Source organism: Lissotriton helveticus, chromosome 11 (assembly GCF_964261635.1).
Source record: "Lissotriton helveticus chromosome 11, aLisHel1.1, whole genome shotgun sequence".
Classification (NCBI taxonomy): domain Eukaryota; kingdom Metazoa; phylum Chordata; class Amphibia; order Caudata; family Salamandridae; genus Lissotriton; species Lissotriton helveticus.
This window is the reverse complement of record NC_136072.1, coordinates 1,102,218,051-1,102,245,171: the sequence shown is the minus strand read 5'-3', so window position 1 is coordinate 1,102,245,171 and position 27,121 is coordinate 1,102,218,051. Positions and strand designations below refer to the sequence as shown.

Here is a 27,121-nt window from a genome sequence, read left to right as displayed (position 1 = left end):
TTCAGGGTTCTGCCGTTCGGTCTTCGCTCTGCCCCAAGGATTTTCACGAAGGTGCTGGCACCGGTGGCAGCATTTCTGCGAAAGAACCACTTCCAGGTCTTCCCTTATCTGGACGATTGGTTACTGAAGGCCCCGTCCAGAAGGTTAGCGCAGGACGCTGTGCAGGCTTGCACCAATCTGTTCCAGAATCTGGGGCTCACTTTGAACAGAGAAAAATCCAGGCTGATGCCCTCAAGAAGAGCATGGTTCCTAGGAGCAGTGTTAGATTCAAGGCTCTCGAGGGCGTTTCCTACTCAAGAGAGGATAGAGAAACTGCAACGGTTGGCACGAAACCTTCGGGGGAAAAAGGTGTCTTTCTGTACGCAGCTACAAGTCGCTGCTAGGGGTGATGTCATCATGTATTCCCTTAATTCCACACTGCAGACTGCGGATGCGTCCCCTGCAGGAACAACTGGACCTCCAATGGAAACAAGCGCACGGATCGTTCGAGGACAAGGTGGTTGTCACTCGGGAGATGAAAGAGGCAGTGATTTGGTGGTCGCATCAAGACAATTTGTGCCCAGGTCTATCCTTCGCAAGCGTACCATCGCCTCAAATACTAACGACGAATGCGTCATTGGAGGGATGGGGAGCAGTGATGCAGGATCTTCAGGTCAGCGGCCATTGGTCTCCTCGCGAGCAAAAACTGCACATCAATCTGTTGGAGCGGAGAGCGATCAGGCTAGCTCTTCAAGCCTTTCTTCCGCGACTCCAGGGTTCACAAGTGCTCATCAGGACGGACAACACCACAGCTATGCATTATGTGAACAAAGGAGGAACGAGATCACTCCTCTTGTCGCGAGAAGCTCAACAGATATGGGAATGGTCAATTCTTCAGAGAATTTCACTAAAGGCGGAGCACTTACCAGGAGTGCTGAACGAAGGCGCCGACAGACTGAGCAGGTTATCCTCAGTCAGTCACGAGTGGGAACTAAAACAGCAGGTTCTGGATCTACTATTTCAGACATGGGGCACACCGGAGGTGGACCTATTTGCAACGCCAACCAACAAGAAATGCCGGTCATACGCCAGCAGGTTCCACCATCAAGGCTCATTGGGCAATGCCCTGTCGATACCCTGGACGGGGAGGTTTCTTTATGCGTTTCCACCAATTCCCCTGATTCCACGCCTCATCAGGAAGATGAAGACGGAACCATGCAAAATACTCCTAATAGCCCCAGCATGGCCGAGACAATTTTGGTACACAGAACTACATCAGCTGTCGCTAGTCCCTCCATTCCTGCTGGAGGAGGTTCCGGATCTTCTGACAATGTCCGGAGGACAGGTTTGGCATCCAGACCCAAAATCATTACACCTGACTGCATGGCTCCTGACCAGCGAGAATTCATGAATGTCCCTCTTTCCAAGGAGATCAAGGACATCCTGTCTCAGGCAAGAGCACCTTCAACAAACAAGACATACAGATTAAAATGGAAAAGGTTTTGTATTTGGTGTAAAAAGGAAAAGGTTGATCCTTTTACTTCAAAACCTCATCAACTCCTGCCTTATCTATTCTCGCTAGCAAAGTCTAATCGGACCCATTCTACGATCAAGGTCCATTTGGCGGCAATTTCAAGATTCAGGAGATCTGACTCTGGTCCTTCATTATGGTCTTCAAGAATTGTCAAGCAATTCCTCAGAGGCCTGTTCAGGGTCTATCCACCAGTGAGACCTCCTCCTCCAACTTGGCATTTAAACTTGGTCCTGGCTCAACTGATGAAGGAACCATTTGAGCCGATTCACCGCTCAGACTTGAAATACTTGTCATGGAAATTGGCTCTACTCTTAGCCCTGACATCGGCTAGGCGAGTGGGGGAGTTGCAGGCCCTTACTATCCAAGAGGCGTTTTTACAGTTCAAAAGGAACACGGTCATCTTGCGGACGAACCCAAGATTCATTCCTAAAGTTCCTACAGACTTTCACTTAAATGAACCAGTAATTCTAAAGACATTTTTTCCAAACCCAGTCACTCCAGCGGAGAAGACATTGCACACTCTGGATTTACAACGATGTCTAAAATTCTACTTAGACCGTACCAAGGAATTTAGAAAGACTTCGCAATTGTTCATTGCCTTTGGTGGTCCAAGCAAAGGTCTCCCTCTGTCCAAACAGGGGATCTCAAGATGGATTTCGAGTGCTATTCTGCATTGCCACAACATAGCAGGAAAACATCTGGGGGGCAGGATCCGTGCTCACTCAACGAGATCAGTGGCATCCTCAACAGCCCTCTTTGCGGGGGTACATATAAAGGACATTTGCAGGGCTGCTACCTGGAGCAGCGTGCACACTTTAACTAAGCATTACTGCTTAGAGTCGTTGCAGCAGGATGATGCGGCGGTGGGCCAGGCTGTCCTGAGGAACCTCTTCAAGTGATTGGTGAGCTTTCCTTTCTATCCCACCTTCCATTGGTAACACATTTTGTGATTTCATTTTTTAATGTTATAAGGTACTTATTTACAAAATGTGTTTATGATGGTTTACTGCTTGCTATTCTGATACAAAAGCATGGGAATCTATGAAAGTTCCAATACTGGGGCAAGAAAACAAGTTACTTACCTGTAACTTTGGTTCCCCAGTATTGGTAACTTTCATAGATTCCCATGCGCCCACCCACCTCCCCGGGGAAAGCTCAGCCTTCAGCAAGTAGGGTGTCTAGCACACAACGGCTACGAAAATCTGAGGCTCTGAGGTTCCTTCAGGAAGGTTCCAGGGGTGAGGCTCTTCTGATTGGCTGATGCCTAAAATTTGGTCTCTTTTACAAAAAGAGGCTGATATGTTACAAAAGGGAATGAGGCCTAGGCCTTTCCTTTCTCTTTTGTACCTACTACTATGGTATTTTTTATTACCGAGACTCCCATTCCGACGACGGGGAATGATACAAAAGCATGGGAATCTATGAAAGTTACCAATACTAGGGAACCAAAGTTACAGGTAAGTAACTTGTTTTCTTTCTGAACGACTCATAAATTGTAAAGGAGTCTCGAGAGGATGAATGGCTTATTATGTCTGCATTCTGATGCACTCTTTTCCACATCTGTATGACAAGGGAACTGATGATGTTGATGGCAAATAGAGGGATATTACATCCTCCTTGAGGACTTCTAATCTACTAATGTATCCATCTACAGCAGAACAGTCACGTAATGGTTCCAAAGAGTAACAGAATGAACAAAAGTATGCATCTTAATTCTCCCTGGATACCCAAACTTTATAAAAATATTACCGTTAGCTTCCCTTTGGTGTTACCACTGCACCTTGAGTGTTCTCCAAGTGACTAGCCGTGATGGCCGCTCACCTGTGCAGACACAACATCCACATCTTCCCCTACCTGGACGAACGGCTGATCAACTGCGCCACTGCATAAGTGTCACAAACACACACAGGTGACAATAAACCTTTTGCACTAGTTAGGGGCAATCCTCCACTCAAAAATCGGCAAGGCCTACCCAAACCCTGCCCTGATACAGTCCTTCCAGACACTAGTCATAGAACAGGTATGTGCCTCCTCAACTTGATGGTCTTCTGTATTTCTATAGTTCCTCATGCCAGGTTACATATGCGTCCGTTGCAGGAGTGCTTAACGGAGCAATGGTCTCTAGCGGAGGGTCATTGGGACGATCTAGTGTTTATTGTCCACCGCAGTCATCGCTCTCTGTAGTGGTGAAACACCAACAACCTGTTACAGGGGTGGCCTTTTCTTGACCCAGATCCACGAATGTCCGTCACAACTGACGCCTCCCTTACGGGGTGGGGGCACTTGCAGGTCCAAACTGTCCAAGACCAGTGGGAACCCACACATCACCTACTTGGAGCTGTTGGTCGTCCACCTAGCGCTGAAGACTTTTCTATCCCACGTGACCGGCAAGGTTGTTCTCATCCGGAGGTACAACATGACGGCCATGTACTACCTTTGGAAACAGGGCGGTACTCTATCTTGCCTGCTCTCTCAGCTCCCCAAGAGCATTTGGCCGGTGGCCCATTTTCCACAAGATCCATCTATTGGAGGTGTAGCGCCCTGGAACGGACAACGATGTTGCTGACCTCAGCAGGTTCCAACAACTAGCCCTTGAGTGGGAACTACTCCCACAAGTCCCAAAGTCCCTCCCTCTCGCAATACGCAAACACGCTGCAATGACCTGGCAGAGTTTTTCTTTTAAAAAATTCAAAGTATCTACACTTCTTTTCCCCCCACCTACATCAACCCCAAACCCACCACACCGCTCGGACAACCCCCCCAAACTACACTTGAAGCCCTCCCTCCTCTCGACCTAAACCTGCTTAATTCCATCATGCACCAGGTAAAGTCCGGTTCCCCCAATGACCCGGCACCCCCACGCACCTTGCTCTCAGCAGCCTCCAATATTCTCCCAACCATCCTGGACCTCCTCAATTCCTCCTTCTCCACAGGCATTGTTCCATTCCCCTGGAAGCGAGCCATGGTCAAAGCTCTTCTAAAAAAAAAAAACAACAATCTTGACCCAGATAACCCAAGCAACTATCGCCCGATCTCCCTGCTACCCTGGGTGAGCAAAATCTTAGAGAAACATGTGAACACGGCCCTGACAGTTCCTCGAGATCAACCACCTACTCGACCTCTCCCAGACGGGTTTCCGTCCCATGCACGGGACTGAAACTGCTCTGGTTGCAGTGACAGAGGAGGCCAGGAATATCTTGGATCAGGGAGGCTCAGTGGCAATTATCCTTCTGGACTTAACTGCCGCTTTCGACACTGTGAACCATAAAATCCTACTGCACAGACTCACCAGCCTAGGAGTCTCAGGCAGAGCAATCGCCTGGTTTGAATCCTTTCACTTGGACCGCTCATTTCAGGTCTTCGAAGACGACACCACCTCCCCCACTAAGACCCTCGGCTGTGGGGTGCCACAGGGCTCTTCCTTGAGCCCTACCCTTTTTAACATATACATGAGCCCACTAGCTGAGATAGTCTGTCCGTTCGGGATAAAAATCATCACATATGCAGACGACACTCAGCTAGTGGTTGCCTTTAATCACTCAGACACAAATAAAGCACAGGACAACACAATGGTATGTTTAGAAGAAGTCAGCAAATGGATGACATCTTCATGCCTTAAATTAAACGGAGACAAAACTGAGCTCATGCTTCTAGGCAACCCGCATGTCTCCACGCCTAACACACTCTGGCCCACCTATCTTGGCACCCCACACCCAAAGACACTATAAAGAGCCTTGGCATCTGGCTGGACAGATCCCTCAGTTTCATCTGTCAGGCTGCCAAACTTTCAGCTACGTGCTTCGGGCTACTCGGGCTTCTTCGGAAGATCCTCTCCCTTCCGGGCAAGACAACTCATGGTCCAAGGTCTGATCCTTTCCCGCCTCGACTTTGGAAATGCCCTATATTTAGGAACCCACCCAAACCACCTTAGGTAAACTCCAGATCATACAAAACTGTGCTGCCCGAACATTGCTTCAGATTCCCCGTCGCCTATCAGCTAAACCCGGATTGAAAAGCCTTCACTGGCTCCCAGTCAGGGAGAGAATCGACTTCATGATCCTCTGTATCTCACATCGAGCATTCTGGAGAACAGGGGCCGCTATCAATCACTCCCTAATTACCCCCTACCACCCGAACAAACAGCTCCGATCAGCCTCCTCCTTCCTCGCCACAGTCCCCAGGATAAAGAAATCCAGATGCGGAGGCAGGTCTTCCTCTTATAACGCAGCCAGGCTCTGGAACTCCCTCCCCTTCCATCTGAGATCCGAGCCCAATCCACTTGGTCCTGAAAACCCAGGTTCCCGACTGCTCGAACTCTTGCTTCGCTCCGCATATAATGCTCCCCAACAGGCTGGACTTTGAGAAGTTGGCCTGGCATATGCTGTCCACTATTCTAGTGGGCACCTTGCACCAGTCCAAACTACGATTATTGATGGTAGGTTTAAGACAACCTTTATAGAAAGCTATCCTAGTGGTAGCTGTGGAGAGCAGCCTTCAGGCTAAGTCTTGAAGGAATGTAAAGCAGCTTGTTTTACCAGTCTATAACTTCATGAATGACCACATGAAAGGAGAACCACGCCAGGTATATATGCAAATATATGTATTTATTCTAAACACACCCCTCTAGTCTCTTTGAGGCTAGAGGCAAAAGTACAATACAGGAACTTATTTAGCACACAGTAAATTAGCACAGTACATGTTTTGCCCTAGGGGCCTCACAAACCATATACTAAGAAAGTGGTATAAGAACCACAAGTGACATAGAATAGAAACAAGGCCTAGGGCCTGTACAACTGCTGGGGCAACCAGGAACCACCCAAGGTAGGGACGCAGGAGAACCCAGGGGGAACGCGAGCAGTGTCTAGACACAGCTGCGAATCACGATTGACTTCTATGGAGAAAGTTGCGGTTAGATTTTTAAAGATTAAGCACACTTAGGAGTGGACTAGGAATAAGCCCCTTCAGTACTGGACACTTCGAGAGTCAACCCCCACAGGAGCACCGAAGTGCTTGTGTTACCTCACTCAGGGAAGCCGGGTGCATAGGTGTCTTTTCGTGTCGGTTTTCGTCGTTTCATATGGGGACCTGCAAAGAAGTGCTGCAGGCGACCAGATGCAGAGTGTCTGGGTGGATCGAGATCTGAAGAACCTGAAAGCAGAGGGGACAGAGTCTGGGTCACTAGCCAGTGACCAGGAAGGCGACAAGAAGATGCCAGCCGATGTCAGGTGATTTCAGGTGATGTAGGTGAAGCTTGACTCTTCAGCCACGAGGTCCAGGAGGCGTCGTCGATGACAACCAGGAGCTGGATTTGAGCTGTACCACGTCGTATGTAGAGTGCTGCAGCGTCAGTATCCGGATTGGACCCAACAAGCCTTGGCAACAGCAACCCACGCAGAATGCAAAGATTGGCTTCAGAGCAGACCAGCAAGGTCTGAGGAACTCACCCTTTGGAGGGGAGTCAGGGCATGTCTGGAGCAACCAGGGAAGCCCAAGAAACAAGAGATTTCTTTGTGGGGACCCAACAGTCGACGGACCAAGGATCGCTAAGGGTCCTCGAGCCGGAATGCAGGAAGCGGGCCCATGGAACACTCGTGGAGTGTAGGCCCACAGCTTCGGTGCAAAAGGTGCTCAGGGCTTGGACTACAAGTAGCCCCATGCACAACTTTGGGAAAGCTCAGGAAGTCGATGCACTAGCAAATGTGCTGAATGTCCAGGAGTTCCGGTCCCACGTCTCTCGTGATGGGTACAGGTCTCAGCTTTGCTGGGGACTCGTGTCGGAGATGTCTGGAAGTCCGTGTCCTGTGTTGCAGATTCTTCAGGATCCGGCGGGAGCCTCGAAAATGCAGACCGTCAAGATGCTTCTTTGGTGCCTGTTTGAACAGGGGAGTCACTCCTTGACACCAAGGGAGATTTCTTCAGTCTTCAAGTCTAAATAAAATGTCGAAGGTCCAAGATATATATTGCAGAGTTTCGTCCAGGGTAATCTAAAGTCCTAGGGACTGGGTTCCTATACTTATACTAAGTTTAGGAGTTGGACTAACTCTAAGGTCCCACCTATGGGAGGACCTGGGGAGGGGGTGGTTACACCTCTTCCCCTTTCTCCAGTTTCTCACCAGAGCTGGGGCTGAGTGCCCCAGCAGCCGGTTTAAACTGGGAAATGCACAAGGACACCTTGTGTGCCCCAGGCACTGTCTGAAAAGCATTCACTGAATGCACCCACCCTGCCCCAATACACTAAAGCATGTCTGGGGGAGGTGGTTACACTTCCCTGGACAGGAAACCTTTTGTCCTGGCCTCCCCTGCCGGAGTTTTGTCCAGCAGCTAGAGGTCAGACTCGTGTCTGTGGCAGCAGCATCCTTTTTGTAATGCTGGGGCTCTTTCTAACTATTACTGGGTAAGTAAGTGTGCATGTCTTATCCCTCTGGAAGGGTGGAATGCTACCCTCGCCGCCGCCAGAACTGGCGGGGGGGGGGGGGTGATGTAGTATTCAAAAGTGTTTGACACCAAACACGACATGTTTTGATGCAGCTATTTCAAAGTTGGCATTAACCTGCCAGGTTATAATGCACTTAAGAGTATATGGTAAGGCTGTATCACAGAACAGCTATAAGGAAGGGATTCCGAAAGCCGCAGAGGGGCTCAGCTCATGCTTGGGCACCCTCTCACACAAAACCAAGCACTCTGTCTACAGGAATGTCAAGGCCTGCCATAGGAGTGACTTATAGGTTTATATGTAAATGTAAAATGTATGTACAGGAGTTTATATAGCGCAAATCACCAAGCGGTTTCTAAGCGCTTGCTTAGGGAACCCGTCCTGGTATTCCCCTGTGAGATAACCCCGGCAGGGTATCCACAAGGTGAAAGCCAGGCATCCCGCCGCGAGGGGCCGTTGTGGAGATTAAGCAAGCTATTGCCCAGAGTCACAGAGTGTGAACCCGTGAATCGAGTAGGCACCGGGGCGAGAATTGTCGAGTCCATGGACATTTTAGGACTCAAGACCCCGCCGAGCCAGGAATTGAACCCTGGTCCCGGGTTGACCTCTGCTTCCAGGTCTGCCCCCTCTAACCAGTGAGCCACACTTCTCCACTTCTATATGTGTCTGTATATATAGGTAGATATAGGTATACTATATCTAAGTAAGGGGTACAAGTACCACCTTACCCAGGCTGCAGTAGCAGACCTGTGGTGCCATTTTGGAAGGCTTCCCAGGGGTGGCATAATACATGCTTCAGCCCCTTTTAGGCCTCTGGGTTACCTATGCCCTTGGTACCTAAGGTACCATATACTAGGGACTCACAAGGGTAGCCCAGTAACAAATCTGGAGTGTACCTAATATACATGCAAGCAATTTAGAGAGGAAAACGGATAGGCTGGGACCCTGGATAGCAGGATCCCAGCCAAACTAAGTCAAAAACCAACAAAACACCAGGCAAAAAGTGGGGGTAACCATGCAGTCGGATTCCACCTTCCTACACGGACCTTCTCATGCACAACCATGGAGAAAAAAGGCACGCAGATCCCAGGACATTCAATCTTGTGATCTGGCTTCTGAGGTCCTAGAATTTGGGTAGTGTAATCTACCACCCGAATGCATGAGCATCCTGAAAGAAGCATGCAGGCCTACCACACAAGGGGTTGCGCTGTGAAATGGAAAAGCTTTGTCAATTATTGTCATTCCAAACAAATCGACCCTTTGATACCCATGGTCCAGGATATAGTCTGCCACCTACTCCACATGCAAACATGTGGTCTAGCCTTTACTTATATTCGCCTTCACCTTGCCGCAATGACTGCATATCTTAAGAACATACAACACATCTCCCTCTTCAGAATACCAGTCATTAAGGCTTTCATGCAATGCCTCAAGAGGGTCATCCTACCTGTGGTCACCCTGGCCTGGAAGTGGACTCTCAGCATTGTCCTCATAAGACTTATGGGAACAACGTTTGATCCTCTCCACTCCTGCCCTCTCCAATTTTTCTCCTTGAAGGGGTTTTTTCTTGTTGCCATCACGCTGCAGAAAAAGAATATCGTGGTAAAAATATCGAATTGCACAAATATTGTGGTAAAAATATTGTGGGTCAGGAATATCGACCGTAAAATCCTCTTAGTCAAGAATTTCGATTTTAGGTAAGTAATATCGATGTTAAAAATATTGAAGTGTTTAATATCGTTTCTAAAAATATAGTTTAAAATGTCGATTTTAAATTTTTTTTGTTAGTGTTATGTATTATAGTATATATTTTATGCGTGATGTTGTTCTGTGTAAGAATGGTTTGTATTTTTATTATGTGTTAACATTTTATTAGTTATTAATTTTTTTTATTGTATTTTGCGGTTTTAGTTTCGTAGCGGGTTGAGGGTTCATAGGGGAATAGGGTGGGAAGTAATTTAATTATATACAATGTACGTTTAAATTTCGTTTTAATTCTGTTTTAATTGTTTAATGTTTTAATTACAGAATGTTTTTTTATTTTTTAATTGATATATGTATATATTTAATTTTTATTTAATTAAAAAGTTAAAAATTAAATAGATAATAGTTAATAAATTATTATAAAGTAAATATATATATTATTGTTTGTGTTTATTTTTTTTAATTAAGTTTAATTTTTATATTTAGTTAAAATGTATATTAAATTTAATTTTGTTAAAGATATTTTATAGTTGTAATATATTATCTTATTTATTTCTAAATAGATATTTTTTACATTTATATTTTTAACTTCAATATTTTTTAACTTACCTGTTTAAGTATAGGGAGTCGATATTCTTATCTATTTTTTCCTCTCGATGTTTTTACCAACAATGTTTTTACCATCGATATTCTATCGGTGAACCGCCATCACTTCACTCAGGCATGGTAGTGAGCACTAGACATTACCACTGGAAGAACCTTTCTTTCAAGTACACAGGGATAGGGTGGCCTCCGTACCAACCCCAAATTCCTTTCAACAGTGGTCTCATTCCATCTGAACCAGTCCATTGAACTTCTCATTTTCTTTCCACAACATGATTTGGTTGTGGGACATGCCCTCCGTACCTTAGATGTAACAAGAGCACTCATGTATTACATAACAGGGCAAACCCTTTTAGAAAAAGTCTCGTCATTTTTAATATTAAATATTAAGGAAAGCGAGCCCATTATCGTCAGCTAAAGCAAATCCCTGCAGATCACTGCCAATGTACTTGTGCTGGTACTCTTTGAGCAATATATGCAATTGAAGTTACCCATTTCTCTTTCTTGTTTGTCTTATGTTTCTGATTTGTTTTCTGCGTCAGTATCATCGCCATGCAGTTAATTCCTCTTTTCTTTATTCTGTAACCACCATCGAACAATATGATTCCTGACTACATCTATATATTTTCTGTTTTACTGTTTCTTTGAAACAACCAATAAAACCTTTTGAATATAAAAAAAATAAATTAAGTAAAATTGGGGGGGGCGTGGCTTGGCCGGCTGCAAGATGGACGCACTCTGAGTGGGCTCTGCTGGCCAAGCTTAATTATCTGTTAAAATCCTGACGACATCCTTACCCTGGCTGCACTCTGACGTCCATCCAGACTCCCCCCGCAAGTGAGACGCCGATCCATCGCGCCGCTGCCTTCAGATTGGGCCCTGCGGCGGTGCTGCGCCATTGTTTTGGGGACGTCGGGCCTACGACCTCTGGACCACTAGGTCAGGCCTTCTCTGCCCGGGGCTGACTGCGTCTGCAGGGCGCCGCGGAGACCACGTCTGCTGCCCGCGGGTGAGTGTAGCCGCCGCTGTAGCTTTGCGGGCGGGGCTGGGGGCTTGCGGGCCATTCCGCCCGACCCAGTATGCCGCGGGGTAGGAGATGAGCGTTTGGCGGCCTCCCGGATGCTCTGCGCGGCCGCCGCGATTTCCCGGGCTAGGTGTTGCAAGCGGCGGGCCCCCGCGACTCCCCGCTCGCTTTTGCCGCAGCTAGGTGCGTGCCCCCCTCCCTGATGGCTGTTCGCTGGCTGAGCTGCGCAGGCACTGCCCGCTGCCTTCAGTTCCCCGCCTGCCTCTACTCCTGGCCCTGATCTTCGCTTGGGGGCTGCGTTGGCAGGATCGGGCCTCGGTCTTGTTGTGGCCCCGCCAGCCACTGGGCCTGTGTGCGACCCGCTGTGAAGGGTGCTGCTGGAGCCTAACGGCCTCGCCATCCAGCTGGCTCTTTCTCCTCTTGTCGCCGCCTGACTGGTACATGCACCATCACCACTGCTGCACCTTCTGCATCCCTGCTGACTGACGCCGTGGCCCTTGTGAGCTCCTGGGGGTCGCTGGTTCCCTGTTTTGCTGCCTGCTGCTCCACCTGGCGCCTGGACGTGCCGCGCTGCCCTGGCCTCGCCTCCCAGGGTGCGCGTTGGCTGTATCATTGCCTGCTGTGTGTTGTTGCCTGGTCTGGCGGCTGTGTGCATGGTGGGTCGCCTCCCTAGTTCCTCCTACGGGCTCATTGACTTTGGGCTCTGCAGTGCCCTCATTTGTCTAGTTCACCGTGGCTTTGTGGAACGGGCTGGGTGCCTGTATTGAACTGGTTTGACAGCCTCAGTGGCCTGGAGCCTTGAGGGGGGGGGGGGATTGTCCCGGTTGTGCCATAGTTAATCCACGTCACTTCTCAATCCCAAGGGCTCCACGCATTTCATGCCTTTGAAGGTGTCTTCTCTCCATTCTCCGGTCATTGTGTGGAACCCACTTACCTCTCACTGAATTCCTGCTGCCAGCTGTTGGGGGTCTGTGGGCCTCTGGCTCTTTCTGAGTGTTTTCCACCTCGTGTGGGCCGCTCCTCTGCTGCCGGGGCCTCATCATGGGGAAAAATGACCTAAAACAACCCAAGATAGCCTTCGAGCTCCGGAGGTCCTCTCGCCAGGACGGTGCGGGCTCCGAGGGTGCAGACTCCGCTGGCACCATGGAGGCCCATTCAAATCGTGAGGACGACCTCAAGGCTATTATGCTAGACATCAAATCCACAGAGACGGGTATAGCTACCCAGCTGGACCAACTTTTTGCCCGTTTGGACACAGTGAAGGCCCGTGTCGACCTCCTTGATAATCGGATACTCCACTTCGAAACTAGAGTGTCGGACGCTGAAGATACTGCCACCCAAGACCGGCAGAAACTACTACAGATGGACAAGATCTTGGCCATCATCCGAGACAAGAATGAAGATTTGGAGGCCCCCTCCCGTCGGAGCAACCTCCGCATCACGGGTCTTCCGAAGTCCACCAACATTTCCAGGATGGAGGACTTTGTGGAACAGTTGATTAAGGAACTCTTCGGTGACGTCCTTTCCCCGGTATTCATTGTGGAGCGTGCCCACCATTCTCTCGGTCCACGTCCCAACCTCCGGCTGCCTCCACGCCTTATTATTGCCAAGATCTTGAATTACCGGGATCGGGATGCCATTCTTCATGCCGCACATGACAGGGGCAGCATCACCCACCACGGTAACGCACTCCCCTTCTACCCGAACTATACCCTTACCGTCCAAGCTGCCCAGAGAGTATTCATTCCTGCCAAGCGCATTCTTCAAAAGCCTGAGGTTTCGGCCTATCCGGCGAAATTGTAAGTTCAACAGGGCACAGAAACACTTGTTTCCCTGATCCCAGAGAGGCCCTGGCGTTTGCCAAGAGACTGGACAAGGATGCCCGCTCCTCCCCTTCTACATCTCAGCCCGACGGGGCTGGTCGTCTGTGTCAGTCAGTCAATAAAAACTTTATTTGGTTTGTTACAACCATAAAAGTGTACACTTTACATTTTCTCAATCTATTAAAACATAAGCAAGACAATATCATAGAAAACGTAGCATATATACATTACGCACAAAATAACAAATTTCCTTTTAAATAAGAATCAAATATCCGCCTACAATTGATTAAATCAAGTAATTCATACATATGCATCAAATCCTTCCGATAAATTACCTACAGTACTGTTTCCTTTAAAAGCACAATCTCGTATATCCTAAGAGAACAACATACAATAGTTACTCTGTACACTTGAGGAACACCTTGACTTTACTCATGAATTTCCCAATAGCACAGGCTATATCTAGGTTTGTCATTCCCACTAGGAGGTTAGCCGCTTGCGTCCTATTCATAATGCTATATTTTTTGAATATCGGGCATAAAATCTCCTTTCGTATATCTAAAATCTTCATGCAATCTAATAAAATATGTACGATATCGCAGGGGGTACCTAACATGCAAGTGCAGTTACCATTACTATTTATCATAAAATTTTTACCCCCATTATTTGCATAGCAGGGGTTTATACCAATTCGCACTTTTAGTACCTCACGTCTTAAACTGTAGCTCGGTAACCTATCTAAATAGGGATACTGCTGGTCAGTTGCCCAAGCCAGGCTCATATGGCACACCGATGTTTGTCGCGAGTGATACTCTCGATCATATATGCGGGACGTCTCAGATCCCAGTGACCTTAGTTATTTCTTGCCTATTATTGAGTGTCCTAGTTGAGGGCATAGCTTTAATCCCAGCACTCCATATGCTTAAAGAGGCTCTTGTTTCTTTTGCCCAGGACAGCTCACTAATGGCAAGTTCAACTTTACACCACTGCGAGATTTTTTGGGGCTCCCCGGACCCTAGGCGCTGCCAGAAGCGTATTAGGGCCATGCAAGAAGTTACAGCCCAAGAGGTAATTCCCAGCACTAGTCTTGCTTCTTGTACCGTAGATGATTTTGACAGGGAGAGCAAGCTTTTTAGGATATGTCCCTCCTCTTTATCCCAACATTTTTCCACTTGAGTAAAGTACCTCTGCCCCATACAGGAATTGTGAAGGGACCATTGCTAGGTAGGCCTTTATAACCGGCCTATCTGACATTTCTCCATATACAAAATCTTTTTAGTCCCTTCACAGAAGCCGATTCCCCCATTTTTAAGGCTACCAGATGGGTATGCCATTTTAGGTTACTCGTAAACCACATTCCCAGATATCTGTATTCTGTTACCCTCTCGAGTAATTCTGTACCTAGATACCAAGGGAACTTAGTTTTGCTCCTCCCGAAACATAACATTTTGGTCTTCTCCATGGTCACTACTATTTTTTTTTAGGCAGTATTCATTAAACATGTTTAATTTTCTACGGAGACCTATCTCCGTCTGGTCCATAATCACCAGGTCATCTGCATATAATAAGCAGGACATATGGTTACCTCCAAATTTTGGACTAGCCCCTCTAACCTCTCTTAGTTTTAGAGGTAAGTCGGCTAGGAACAGGGAGAAAAGCAAAGGGGCAAGTACGCACCCCTGCCTCAAGCCATTTCCAATCTGGATTCTCCCAGACAATCCTCCCTCCTCATCCAAGATTATCTGGGCCCAGTTTTCAGTATGTAAGGCCTGTATAAGGGCCAATAGATCACCATGAATTTTGTAACCTACCAGGGTTGACCACAGCTGCTCCCTACCCACAAGATCGAATGCCGCGCGGAAGTCTACAAAACAGCAGAATAAATTACCCCTCTGTTCTATCGACTTCCGCGCGATGGTCCAGAGAGCAAAACAGTGGTCCACCGTTGAATGTCCTTCTTTAAACCTACCCTGTTCTGGGGGTACTGTCTGATTATCCTCTGCCCAATCTTTCAGCAGACCTAGGATTACTTTGGAGAATACTTTTTCCCCAATGTCCAGGAGATTTATTAGGCGGTAATTTGTTTGGGGAGTTTACGTTGCCTTTTTTGTGTATTGGTCTAACGATAGCCCCTTTCCAACTATCTGGCATAATTCCTGTATTTAGTATCCCCTGAAACATATTTGAAAAGAACTCAGCCCACCAGTCTGGATTAGTTTTTATAATGGCTGCTGGTAGGTTATCTGGGCCGGCTGCTCGTGTTCAATTTAATTCAGCTATTATGCTCCTAATATAACCTGGGGAGAAATGCACTGTTACTTCTTCCCTAACTCCTGGCCAGCTGGTCGATATTATTTCCACCCATCTCGGCCATTTGCCATAGATTTCCTCAAGGTAGGTTACCCACTTATCCTCTGGAACGGAGCACTGCAGTGTCCCTACAACTTTCCCTGTACATTCCTGTATCCGTTTCCAGAAGCCTTTGACATGTTTTTCTTTGTTTGCCTCAAGTAAGTTCACCCAACATTTTTCCTTATAGGATCTTTTTTTCTCTCTAATGGTTGCCTTATATTTTATCCTTAATTTCTTAAGTTCGAGTGATGATACATCATTATAGCTAAGCCTAAGGCATCTTTCATATTGCCTGATAGCCTAGCCCGTGATTTCCCCGTTTGATTTTTATCCTGAGGCATTTTACCAGTTACCTTATTATATCCTCATACCAGGGTATATCCTCCCTTGGTAGTGGGTTTTCTAGCCCAACTATTAACTGGAGTGCACTCATTTTCTTTATATTACAACCCGGATTCACTAATCCGGGTTGTAAGCTGCTTTGGGTATTCAACATCTACTTGTAGCACTTTCTGTCTCGGCGGGTCCCTGTTTGACTGTAATTCCATCAGCAGTGGGAAGTGGTCACTACCTTCTACCCTGAGTATTTCAAAGTGTTTTATTAAATGGAAGCACCATGCCTGAATGAGTACATAATCTATGGGGCACATTTGCTGCCCTATTTTAAAGGTACGCTTGGCGGGCCGATCGGTTTCTTTTCTTCCATTACCAGACCTGACCCGTAGCCCCCAGCAGCTGACAGAGCTCCACCTCTTGGGTTGAGATGTCGCTACTGGTGAACATCGCAGACTCTGTTATATACTCTTAGCAGATCACTCTGCCAAGGGTCAATTTTTGGGGGGTTTAGTCTATGGTTAAAGTCACCCAATATTAAGAGCACATCTCTAGGGTATATGTTGTATAAACCCTCCAAGTCCTTTTTTAAACGTTCCAGCTCCACTTTACTCATTTATTTTCCCTATGCATAGACCTCCACCACCTATGTTGTTATTTAATGTCAGCACTCTACTACCTAGTGCCCAGTTACACTTAAGTTCAAGGGGTTGTATATCTCTTGCTATCCTTGTTGAAACCAACATCATCTGACCGCCTGATGGCCTACCTACTTGATTCTTTCTTACAGGTTTTACATGGTGAGTAAAGCCTTCAGTAACAGGGGTTTCGTCGCACAGCCAGGTCTCCTGTAAACAGACAATATCGGTCTTCCTAAGGATATTTTTAGACCCTTCCTGTAACACTATTCTTTTATATCCGTTAACATTCCAGGACAAGATGGATAGGCTGTGCGACGACCCAGTTTCCTAATCAATATTACTCAAGTACCCCTCCTCCTCGCAATCCTTATGTGCCAATTCTCTGTATCTATTCCCGACCAGAACATCTTCACCAACCCACTCTAAGTTTTTAGGAATTATAGTTTTTTCAAGAGCTTCCTTATTACCCCGTCCCGAGGTGATCATTTTTATTTGCCATTCTCCCAACCCCGCATGGTTCCTGAGGAATGGTTTCTCTTGATTATCCATCAGCACCTCCTCTCTCTTTAATATTCTTATTCCTTCCCATCTCAGCTTCTGCCTTTTCCATTGCAACTTTTATTAGTGCTGAGTGGAGAAGGACCTTTGTTATTTCTTCCCCTTTGGTGTTAACCAAAAACCCCAATTCTTTTAGATCATCTGTACTAACATATTTTAAACTGGGGCATTTTGCAAATGAAGAGAGGAGCTGAGAGCGATTTAGGGGCTTTAGTTTCTTAACCCTTTTCCCCCCCTAACCCTGTCCTATAGGTTCTACAAATAGCCAGGTATCCACAGTCCTATTTGGCTGTGAAACTTGTAATCTTTCATCTGGTCTTTCTTCCCTTCTTTTCCTATTTACTTCTTCTCTACCTCTATTCCTACAGCTTTTACCAGGATTTGGGTTACTAGGCCCTACACCTATGGATGTCTCCATCCCCCATTCTAGTGCTACGTCCTCCTTTCCCCCAGGATATTTCCTCAAGGGATCCTTAGCACTCTTTAACGTACTTTTTCCTGATTCCCACCTAGATTGTCCCTAAGGTCTATGAGTGCTTGCTCTTATGTCTACAATGGTTATCTTTTTTGTTTCTGACATCACTGCCTTGTCACTTGGCCTTAGATCAGGGGTTACCCCCTTCCCGTACTCCTGTTGCTTTGCGGGTTGATATTTACATGGGGCCTTTTTTCCCTTCCTCCGCCTCGGGTTTTTTTTTGTTAATACACCTCCTTTCCCCATATCTCTTTATAATCATAGGGCTGCGGGAAATATATACTGTTGGTTCATCCTCTTTAAGTCTGCTCACCCTTACCACTTCTTCCTCCCTATCTGCTTTAATTTCCTCCTGAGTTACTACTGGTCTTACTAGAGAGGGCATTAGGCCTATAATCTGAGTCCGCTCCCCAATTATATTTTTTAATTGGTTACTTTGTGTTTTTAAAATGTCATTATTTAAAACTGAGACGTCTAAAATGCCCGGCAAGGTTTTCTTGCGCATTAGCATAACCTCAAGCATAGATAAACTGGAGGAACCTGTCACCTCCAAACAATGTGAGGGAAGGCCTGATAGGTCAGTACGAGCAGCATAGGAGTTTTCCAGTCTTACTTTCACATTTGGACTAAATTCTCTCTGGGCGGAGTCTTCCTCACCCAAGGCTTTACTCTGGTTTTCTCTTTCTTCCTCCTCCACCTCTACTTCTATGTCCTGGATAATTAACGACTGAAATAACTGTGAGGAGGAAGACAAGCGTGGCTCCGACAGAATCTCAGCGATATAAAAGTCAGTCTGGTTCAGGGATTCCACGTTTATAGCTGCCAGGTCCTCTATAATTTGCGGAGACTCTACCACATTCATCTCCCTTTCTGGCGTCTCCTTCACTTTAAAATGTTTGCCTAAAAATTCCTTGATAGATTTTGAGACTGCCGATCCGCCTTTTACGCCTGCTGTCTTAGAAGTCATCAGGCCCCCGGCTTAGATGGCCTGCCAGCCTCGTTCTACAAAACGTTTGCCGATCTTTTGCAACCACATCTGGCGGCTATGTATAATGATTCTTTCTATACCGGTCTCTTCCCGCCTTCCTTGCGTGAGGCCCTGATGACCTTGCTTCTTAAACCCGGCAAGCCTGCTGACCGTCGCGACTCATACCGCCCCCTTTCTCTTATAAACATAGACAACAAAATCTTTGCTAAATTGATCGCCTCCTGTCTTCTTTTACTTATGCCCACCATTGCTCTCCCCGATCAATCAGGCTTCATTCCCGGTAGGGCTACCTCACACAACCTTCATACAAATTAATCCTAATCTACCGGCAGTGGCTGCTTTGCTGGACGCCACATAGGCGTTCGATACGCTAGAGTGGCCCTTCTTATTTTACATCTTGCCGCGAATGGGCTTCAGTGAAATCTTTCTGCGTAAGGTTAAACTTCTTTACACCAATCCCTCGGCACGTCTCCGCATTAACGGTCCAGTCTCCGACCCCATTATTATTGCCCGTGGCACACGCCAAGGGTGTCCGCTATCGCCCATGCTTTTTGCAATCGCGATGGAGCCCCTGGCCGCCAAATTGCGACAGCACCACACTCACAGAGGTATTGGTTTCTCGTCCCACTCTTTGCTTGTCTCAATGTACGCAGACGATGTTACTCTATATGTTCACCATCCTCAAGAGAAACTTAGCCCTCTGGTCCGGGAGATCATTCGCTTTGGCGGGCTGTCGGACATCCAGGTGAACTGGAGCAAGTCGGTTCTATTCCCCTTGACTGATGCTACCGTGCCATTCTCACCTGACTTTTCGTTTGTGTGGGCCTCTGGCCCCACGCCCTACTTGGGTATCTGGCTGAGTAAGGATTTGGATGAACTGTGGAGGTTAAACTTTGGGTGTGCGGTAGACTGGCTGGAATCCAGGATTCCTTCATGGAGCCGACTTCCACTGTCTCTGGCGGGACGCATCTCAATTGCCAAAATGGTGGTCATTCCTAAATTTCTCTCCTTGTTTTTAAACATCCCTATCCCCCTCTTTTCTCATTTCTTTAGCAAATTACGCTCCCTAATCATTTCGCTCATCTGGGCGGGTAAACAACCAAGAGTAGCTTATGACATCCTTACTCTACCCATGTCTGCCGGTGGGATGGGCGCGCCTGACTTCAAGATCTATGCCTTGTGCGTCCAGGCCAGCTTCCTGCATTTCTGGATCCACCCCTCCCCTTATCAGCCTCATGTCGCAGTCGAGACCGATGGGGCCTCTCCCTGGCTTCTGTCCACAGCTTTTTTTTTGCGCCGGCGGTGTGCCCTCGGGCTGAGGTTGACGTGGTCAAGACTCTGAGATGGGCCTGGTCTGGCCTGCGCCGGCTTTCTGGCGTCCCTCTGCTCTCTGCCAACTCCATGCCAATAGTGAATCACCCGGACTTTCCCTCACTTCAGGCTTCCAGCATGTCTAGGAGTGCGACACGCTTGGGCTTGAAGACAGTGGCGGATCTATATCCGGAGAACACCTTTTATTCGCTTCCTGATCCCTCGGGCCACTGGACACGCTTTTATTCTACCAGTTGCGTGTCACTTTCCGGAAACTGCACCCCACTTTCCCTCAGCCCCCGCCCACTATGCCGGCTTTGGATTTCATCTGTACTTCCTCGTCGCCGCACAATTAGTCACCAAATTGTACGCTCTTACCCTAGTGTCTGCTCCCATTTCCTCTGATCGTGCTCGGGAGGCATGGGGGCTGATCTTGAAATAGACATCTCGCAGGCTGACTGGCTATATTGCTGTAATCAGACGAAGAAGCTGTCACTGAACTACCGGCTTCGTCTGATCCACTTCAAGTACATGCACAGGCTTTATCGCACCCCGGTGGAGCTCCACAGGCTCGGGCTCAATCCTGGTGACAATTGTGTGTGTTTTGCTGCTCCGGCTGCGGACTTTGCTCATCTAGCTTGGCTATGCCCTAAGGTCTCGGAGTTCTGGCAGGCGGCGTGTTCCGCCATTTCTGACATCACCGGCGCTGCAGTGCACCCCGATCCACCTCTGAGCCTTCTCGGTTTCGTCAAATTCTGTCCTGATGCTTCTCGTCGTCTGATCTCGATGCTGCTGGTCCTTGCTAGGCGCAGGGTGGCCTTGTGTTGGGGTCGCCGACCTGCCCCCAAGGCTGAGTGTTGGTTGGAGGATGCCTCTTAGTGCCAGACTCTATCGGAGTTCTGGGATTTAATGCCTGCCAGGTCCCGTCCTGTTGACATCTGGGGCCCTCTGGTTACTTACCTTCTTTCCCGTTCCCACCCCAGTGGCGCTGCCTCTCCCATGCTCCCCACCGGCCCTGGGTCCGCGGCGGCCGCCGGCGCTGGTCAGTGACTGCTCTCTCCCTTGCTATAGGTACCCGCCCTTTTTTTTAGTCCCCCACTGCTGTTGCTGCTTTGTGTGTGTTCCCCGTGAGGGAGGGACCTCGGTGTTGTGGAGCTGTGATATCAACTTTCACGATCTTTTAACATGCTGCAAGATGTTACCTAACTAACTGAATGCTTGACCTGCGCTGTTTTTTGTATATTTGAACTGTGGTGGTGTGTGGTGTACTGTGTCTGCCCTGATTTTCCTCAAAGGTTTTTGAAAATAAAAAAAAATTGTTGGGAAGGTGGATGGTACAGTCGACGTTTCGGTCTTCCGTGGTATAAATCCCTCAGACCATCTTCAGGACAATAGATATTGCATATAGCAAAGACCCTTTTAGAGAGAGACAATTTATTCTGAGAGTCAATCCAACACAGATGGTTACATTTCCAAAAAATTCAGTACTGTTCCGCACCTTCAATGTCGGAGTTATCACTCTGATCAGGTGATTGTCACAACAGTGATGTCAAAAGTAAAGGCGTACAAATTTGCCTCGAGTCGATAATCTCGACAATCACTATTTCATTACCAACGGCTAACGTGCAGGCAGCAGTCCTCCAGCACGTCGACTATGATATCCACTTCCTCAATAATTAGTGTATTTTAAGTGATTTTTTTGTATATCAGGAGATGCGTCACTTCTTTGACTATTTGGGAATGGATGTGTTTACTCATGAATTATAGGTTGTTGCAATATACCTTTTTCATGTTTTGCATCGAATAAATTTCTGTTCTAATTGTACCTTTTTTTATGTGATTTATATATGAAAATACATCTAGATATTTACTATAAGATTAATAAAAAAATATGAAGGAAAATTAACTTTTAGAAAGTTATCCTTTACCTGCTTGAATTGGCAGCAGGCTAATGGTTATAATTCTCTGCCAGGCTGCAGACTCGAAGGGACGTAAATAGGAACCAGAACCAAATACTACGGAATGCTAGTACCCCGCCTCCCTCCCCAGACCAGTGGAGCCCTCCAGGAACGTAATTTAAGGAAAGGAAAGAGTCCCCGAATTCTCTATTAAGAGAACACTTCAAAAAGCAAGAGGAAGTGTCTCATTTGGTTTCAAGATGGCATCCAATAAAATAGACTTTTGGCCCTGACTAAAGCAATCGACCCACAGGGCGCAAAGCAGGCTGAAACATGTTACCTGGCTCTCCCTGATATAGATGTGAGAGACATCCTTACTCTTCTATTCTTTTAACCATACCACTACCCTCATCCCCCTTTATCATATATTGCTGAAGGTAGGAGGAATTTTTAAACATATCTTTTCACACGATGGATCCCAGATAGTCTGACACCAGAGACAATTCCAGGAGGATGTGACGATCAGTTACTAAGTAAGCCAGCGGAAAACGTACCTCTGGCAGAACAGCGCTGTTGAGGGTCTTGCAACATTTTTGGTGTTGTCCTCTCCTCTAGTAACTCTTCATCACTTGAAAAGAATAACCTGATGAATTCATAGGACAAAGGTTGAGCATGAACATTTTAGATCCCCCAAGCTCTGGCTTTCTTTAGTAACCAGGGTTTGGCACTATTTAGTAATGTTAAGTGATTGCCAACAACTGGTAATGGCTTAATCAGTTAGGCACCCTTTCTTCACTACCTATTCTTGAAAGTTCTAATGCTATACACTTTAATTTGGTATCCCTAATCTTGTTACTTGATATAGGTGTTTTCAACCTTCTATCATGGAATATTGCGCTCATCTTTCACTGTGATTTGTTTGCAAGAAACTCAGGCTGGGAGCTTATTGAACCTTGACGGCTAACGTTAATATTGTCAAACTTCCCTTACTGACTACTGGTGGCGATGCAAGTGGAGGTGTAGCTAGTATTTTACCAACTGTGTGGTTGTATAATTTTAGCGCTGCATTTTGCTGGCCTAAATTCTATGCAGGGTAGACTGAAACCATTATTTTTTTACACATATTGTCCTCCCAACGCTTTAAGAAATATGGACTTGCACAATTTTTAAAGCTTGTTACAAGACTTTTTACTTTAAATGGTTCTCACTGAAGGGTTTAGTCTGAAAGTAATCCCCTTCTCATCAGTAGACCTGTAGCATGACATAGCTCAGTGTAACAGAAGACCCCTCACAGCCCAGTTGATTCCTATTTCAGATGCAAATGGGAATGATTTGGTTACTTTTTTATATAAGTATTGAGTGTTAGTGGATGCAATAAGGGTGACACTCATATTCTTAGAAGTCTTTCACAAACATGAGATTTGAACTTGTGAAGAGGTTATTTCATGGTGTCCAGGGACTCCAGCAAATTTAGTATGTGCAGTGTGAGAAAGTGACCTCTTTTTGCATGGTTACCCCCACTTTTTGCTGAACTGCTGATGTGCTTTGACTGCATGTTCCCTGGACTCCTGCCAAGCAGGTACCCAGGGGCTATGTTCTTTCCCTAAAACTGTATTAAAAACAAAACCCAATTGGCACTCTGGCCACAGGTCAACCCCTGGTAAATGGTACCACAGGTACACAGGGCACTGTGACCAGAGAAGGCCTCTAAGGGCTGCAACACTTATTGTGCCATCCTTAGAGGCCCTGTACCTTCACACACACACTGACTTTGCAGGCTGCGTGTTTTGGTGCAGAGCAAAGTGAAGAGTCGACATGGCACATATCCCTGTGTGCCATATCTGCAACCCACTGCCCTGGCATAGATCAGCCACCCCTCTAGCTGGGTGCACTATACCAGTGGTGAGTGTACAGGTGCATGATCCCTCTACCCCTACAGTTTCTAAACCAATTCTTAGCCATTGTAAGTGCAGTAATGTCATTAGGAGTATATGGTGCTGGGAGATTCATTACAAACTCTACAGTACCATAATGGCTTTACTGAAAACTGAGAAGTTTGGTATCAAACTTCTCAGCACATAAAACCCACACTGATGCCCGTGTGGGATTTAATGAAAAATGCACACAGAGGGCAACTTAGAGATGCCCCCTAAAAAATTACCAAACTCTGGTGTTCAGGCTAGGTGGCTGCTCCCCAGCTGCCACCACCAGACATGTTTCTGGGCCACTGGGTCAAGTGCCTGCTGCTCTCAGGGGTCTGAAACAATGCACATCCTGGGACAAGGTGCAAAGGCTCCTTCTCCAGGATGGGCAGGGTCCACGAAAGGGAAGCTTCAAAGGCTTGCCGCCTTTGTGAGCTTCACCAGGCTTTTTGCTGCTCCCTGCAACTGGTCCACAATGGTTCTGGCCCCCACTTTGGGTGGGAGAACCGGCGGCAAAACCATTCAGGAATGGAGGTGTGCCCACCTTTGCCACCCCCACCCCTCAGGTGGTGGAGACGAGGCGAAGCACGACTCTGTCCCAGCCATCTTGCAGATGGGGGGGACCCAGCCAACAAGAGTGAAGCATATGCCCCTCTCCTACTGGAGGGTGGCATAATAGGGGGTGTACCCACCTGAAGGAAGGACCCATTGGTGGCAACCTTTTACTTACCTGTAACGCCCCTAAATCTAGTATTTAGGGGCACCCCCAAACCTTGCCTCCTCAGACAAGCAAAGACAAAAGAAGGACCAAACAACTGTGCCGTAGCTAAGAGGATGAGGACGCCCACTGACTTGGGCCCAGCCTTACCGACCTGTCCCCACCTCCAACCTGCAGAAGTGAAACTCTGGTGTGTCCTGCAGCCAGCAACCTCAAGAACCCCGAGGACCTGCCCTGCCTTCCAAAGAAAAGACTTTGTCTCTTATGAACACCGGATTTGTTCACCAAAGGCTCTGGCTCCAGCCAAATCAGCGAGTCTGCACCACTCTGCACCCATCGCCCACGGCCCGAGTTAGTGGCCCAACACCACGAGGAGATCTCCCTGGCGATTCTGACCTGAGATCTGGTGATGTCTGACCTGTCTTTAAACTCCCAGCAAAGCCCGCAGGCTCTTTCTGGAGACTCAACGCGACCAGAGCTGATAAGAGAAACCTGACGCCTATAGACACCCCTGCACCTGAAGCCCCACGGCCTGGGGTGGCCCAACCAACGGTGTCCCAGCATCCCCAGGCATCCCAACTTACCTCTCCAACCGGTGGTCACCTCCAGAAGATCTTTGTCCCCGAGCCTGCAGTCTTTGTTGAAACCGGAGAATACCCAATGCGATCAGCAAGGCACCTGACGCCAAAACCGCACCCTGCACCCAGCCGCCCCTGTGCGGCTGAGGGGGTACTTTGGGTGCTGACTCTGATCCCCCTTTGCCCTGAGCCTAACACCAGGAGCTTTGCTCCCACAACCTGTGGCGTGCTCATAAGCAGTCACAAACTGGAGGCCCACTAACCCCCACTGGTTAACATTGGGCCTCCGCACGCGGCCACCCTAGTGCCGCTGAGGGCGTAACAAAAATGCATCTTTGACCCTGGGGGAACCCTTGTTCTTACCTCAGAAATTGAACCCCAAAGACCGAGTACTTACCTGGTAACAGTTAACTTCATTTCTCTCCATATGAACCTATTGACTGTTTTTCTCTAAAAAAAAAATTCTAAGTGTGGAGTTGATTTGTATGGAAACCTTAAAAAGTACAATTGTGCAAAACAGTTTTTACTTACCTTTTCTCTAGGAAATGTCCCAGTTTCGTATCTAGGCATGTCACACTGAGTAGAAAAAGTAATTAAAAAGTAAGTAAAAAGTAATGTGTACAGTATTTCAATACCTTGACGTACCTGTATTTCAAACAACTGCATTTTGAACTTGAATTCACTTGTAAAAACTGCATAATATTTTGCAAAGCATTTATTTCACTTACCTGTGCCAGGCTTGGCTTGGTTGTAGAAATAAAATAAAATAACTTAACAATATTTTTATACAAACAAAATTGGTCTGAGTGCAGTCTTTGAGTGTGTTACATTTGCTGATTGTGTGTGCACCAAATGCTTAACACTTCCCTCTGATAAAGCCTGACTGCTCGCCCACACTACCACAAATGGAGAGTAAGGTGCTATCTACGTTTACCTCTGCCTACCTTTGGGGTTCCATTGGACTCTGTGCACACTATACCTCATTTTGGTATAGTATATACAGAGCCCACTTCCTACATACATCAATTGTCAAATATTAGGAATTCCTTTCAATAAACTTTTAATTGCTAATTAGATTTGTAACTGATTATTCAACTTTACTGTATAGGTATGGACCAGTACATTTCCTTGTGATTAATTTTAGAGTGCCGCGTTAATTAACTTCACCGTAATGAATTACTTGCAGCACTTGTAAACTGTAAAATTGTTGTTTTAAGCAATGTGTAAGAACAAGCCGTTATACAAGTGTTTTGTTTTCTAGATGACAAGAACCTCCCGAGTGTGCCGCCTTTGCAGTTGAGTGTCCCAGCAGACTATCCTGATCAAAGCCCACTCTGGATAGACAATCCCCTGCAATATGGTAACCTGCCTGGCACTTTCAGTGCTACCAACTGTGGGGATAGTATGAGGGCTGGAGGTTAGTTTACCTCTGTCATCCATACACTGATTAAAATCAGAGGATATTGCTTCCAAATTTTACCTCATTGCTGCTTAGTCAAATAAAAATTCAGTTGTAAAATCTCTTCATTTGCCGATATATGTTTAGCACTTTGGGAAACTGTACAGGATTAATTTCTAATCTGATATTGCTTTATAGCTGCCAGTAGGCTATACCGTTATCTGTAATAGGAGAAAGCACTTGGTGAGTTGCAACCAGTTGGAGGTTGAGTGGCAGTTGTGTGTGCAAAGTATGAGAGGATCAGACATAGAGGGCGAAGTGGGCTAGTTGACTGTATTTGGGGAGAGTTTGATGGCAGTCATTGTGGTTGGGGACTTTGTGGAAAGATTGCTGGGATAAATAGCTTCTGATTTACTTTCTGATTGAGAGTTGGTTAAGTGGATTCCTGATGTTTGGAACATAATCTAGAAAGGTTTTGGAGGTCTGACACCGGAATGACTGCTGCCCTACCCCATATTGAATCAGTTGCTAGCCTTGGGTGGTCTGTTGCCCAGGTAGGCCGATTTCTTAGGGTATTCTGGGACTTTTAAGAGGTGCAGCATTATTTCACTTTAATTCAAATTATTGGAGATTGAAATAAATTATTGCAGCATGTATGTGCCTTCCTATCAGCATTAAAGGCCTGCTATGAATCTTGCAATTATGTTTTTGATGGATACTTGTACCTACAGATTCCTCACTCCTTTAATCTCCCAGACGCAAGACTGGATTCTAAAAAAATGTTGAAATCCCTCTGTGCCTGCAGGAGGTGCTCAACTATCCCTCTGTGCCAGGCAGCACAAGAGACA

General features: G+C 46.9%; 1 protein-coding gene across 2 annotated transcripts in view; it reads left to right on the top strand.

The window, feature by feature from the left end:
* MED15 (mediator complex subunit 15) overlaps positions 1-27,121 on the top strand; it is an 800,982-nt gene that overhangs the window by 669,969 nt on the left and 103,892 nt on the right. Inside the window, exon 16 of one of the 2 annotated variants that reach the window (XM_078667783.1) lies at positions 26,136-26,234. In XM_078667783.1, coding sequence (XP_078523909.1) covers positions 26,136-26,234 — 99 coding nt within the window. Of the gene's footprint in view, positions 1-26,135; positions 26,292-27,121 lie in introns of both variants that reach the window. The other variant, XM_078667782.1, reaches the window with a different exon arrangement.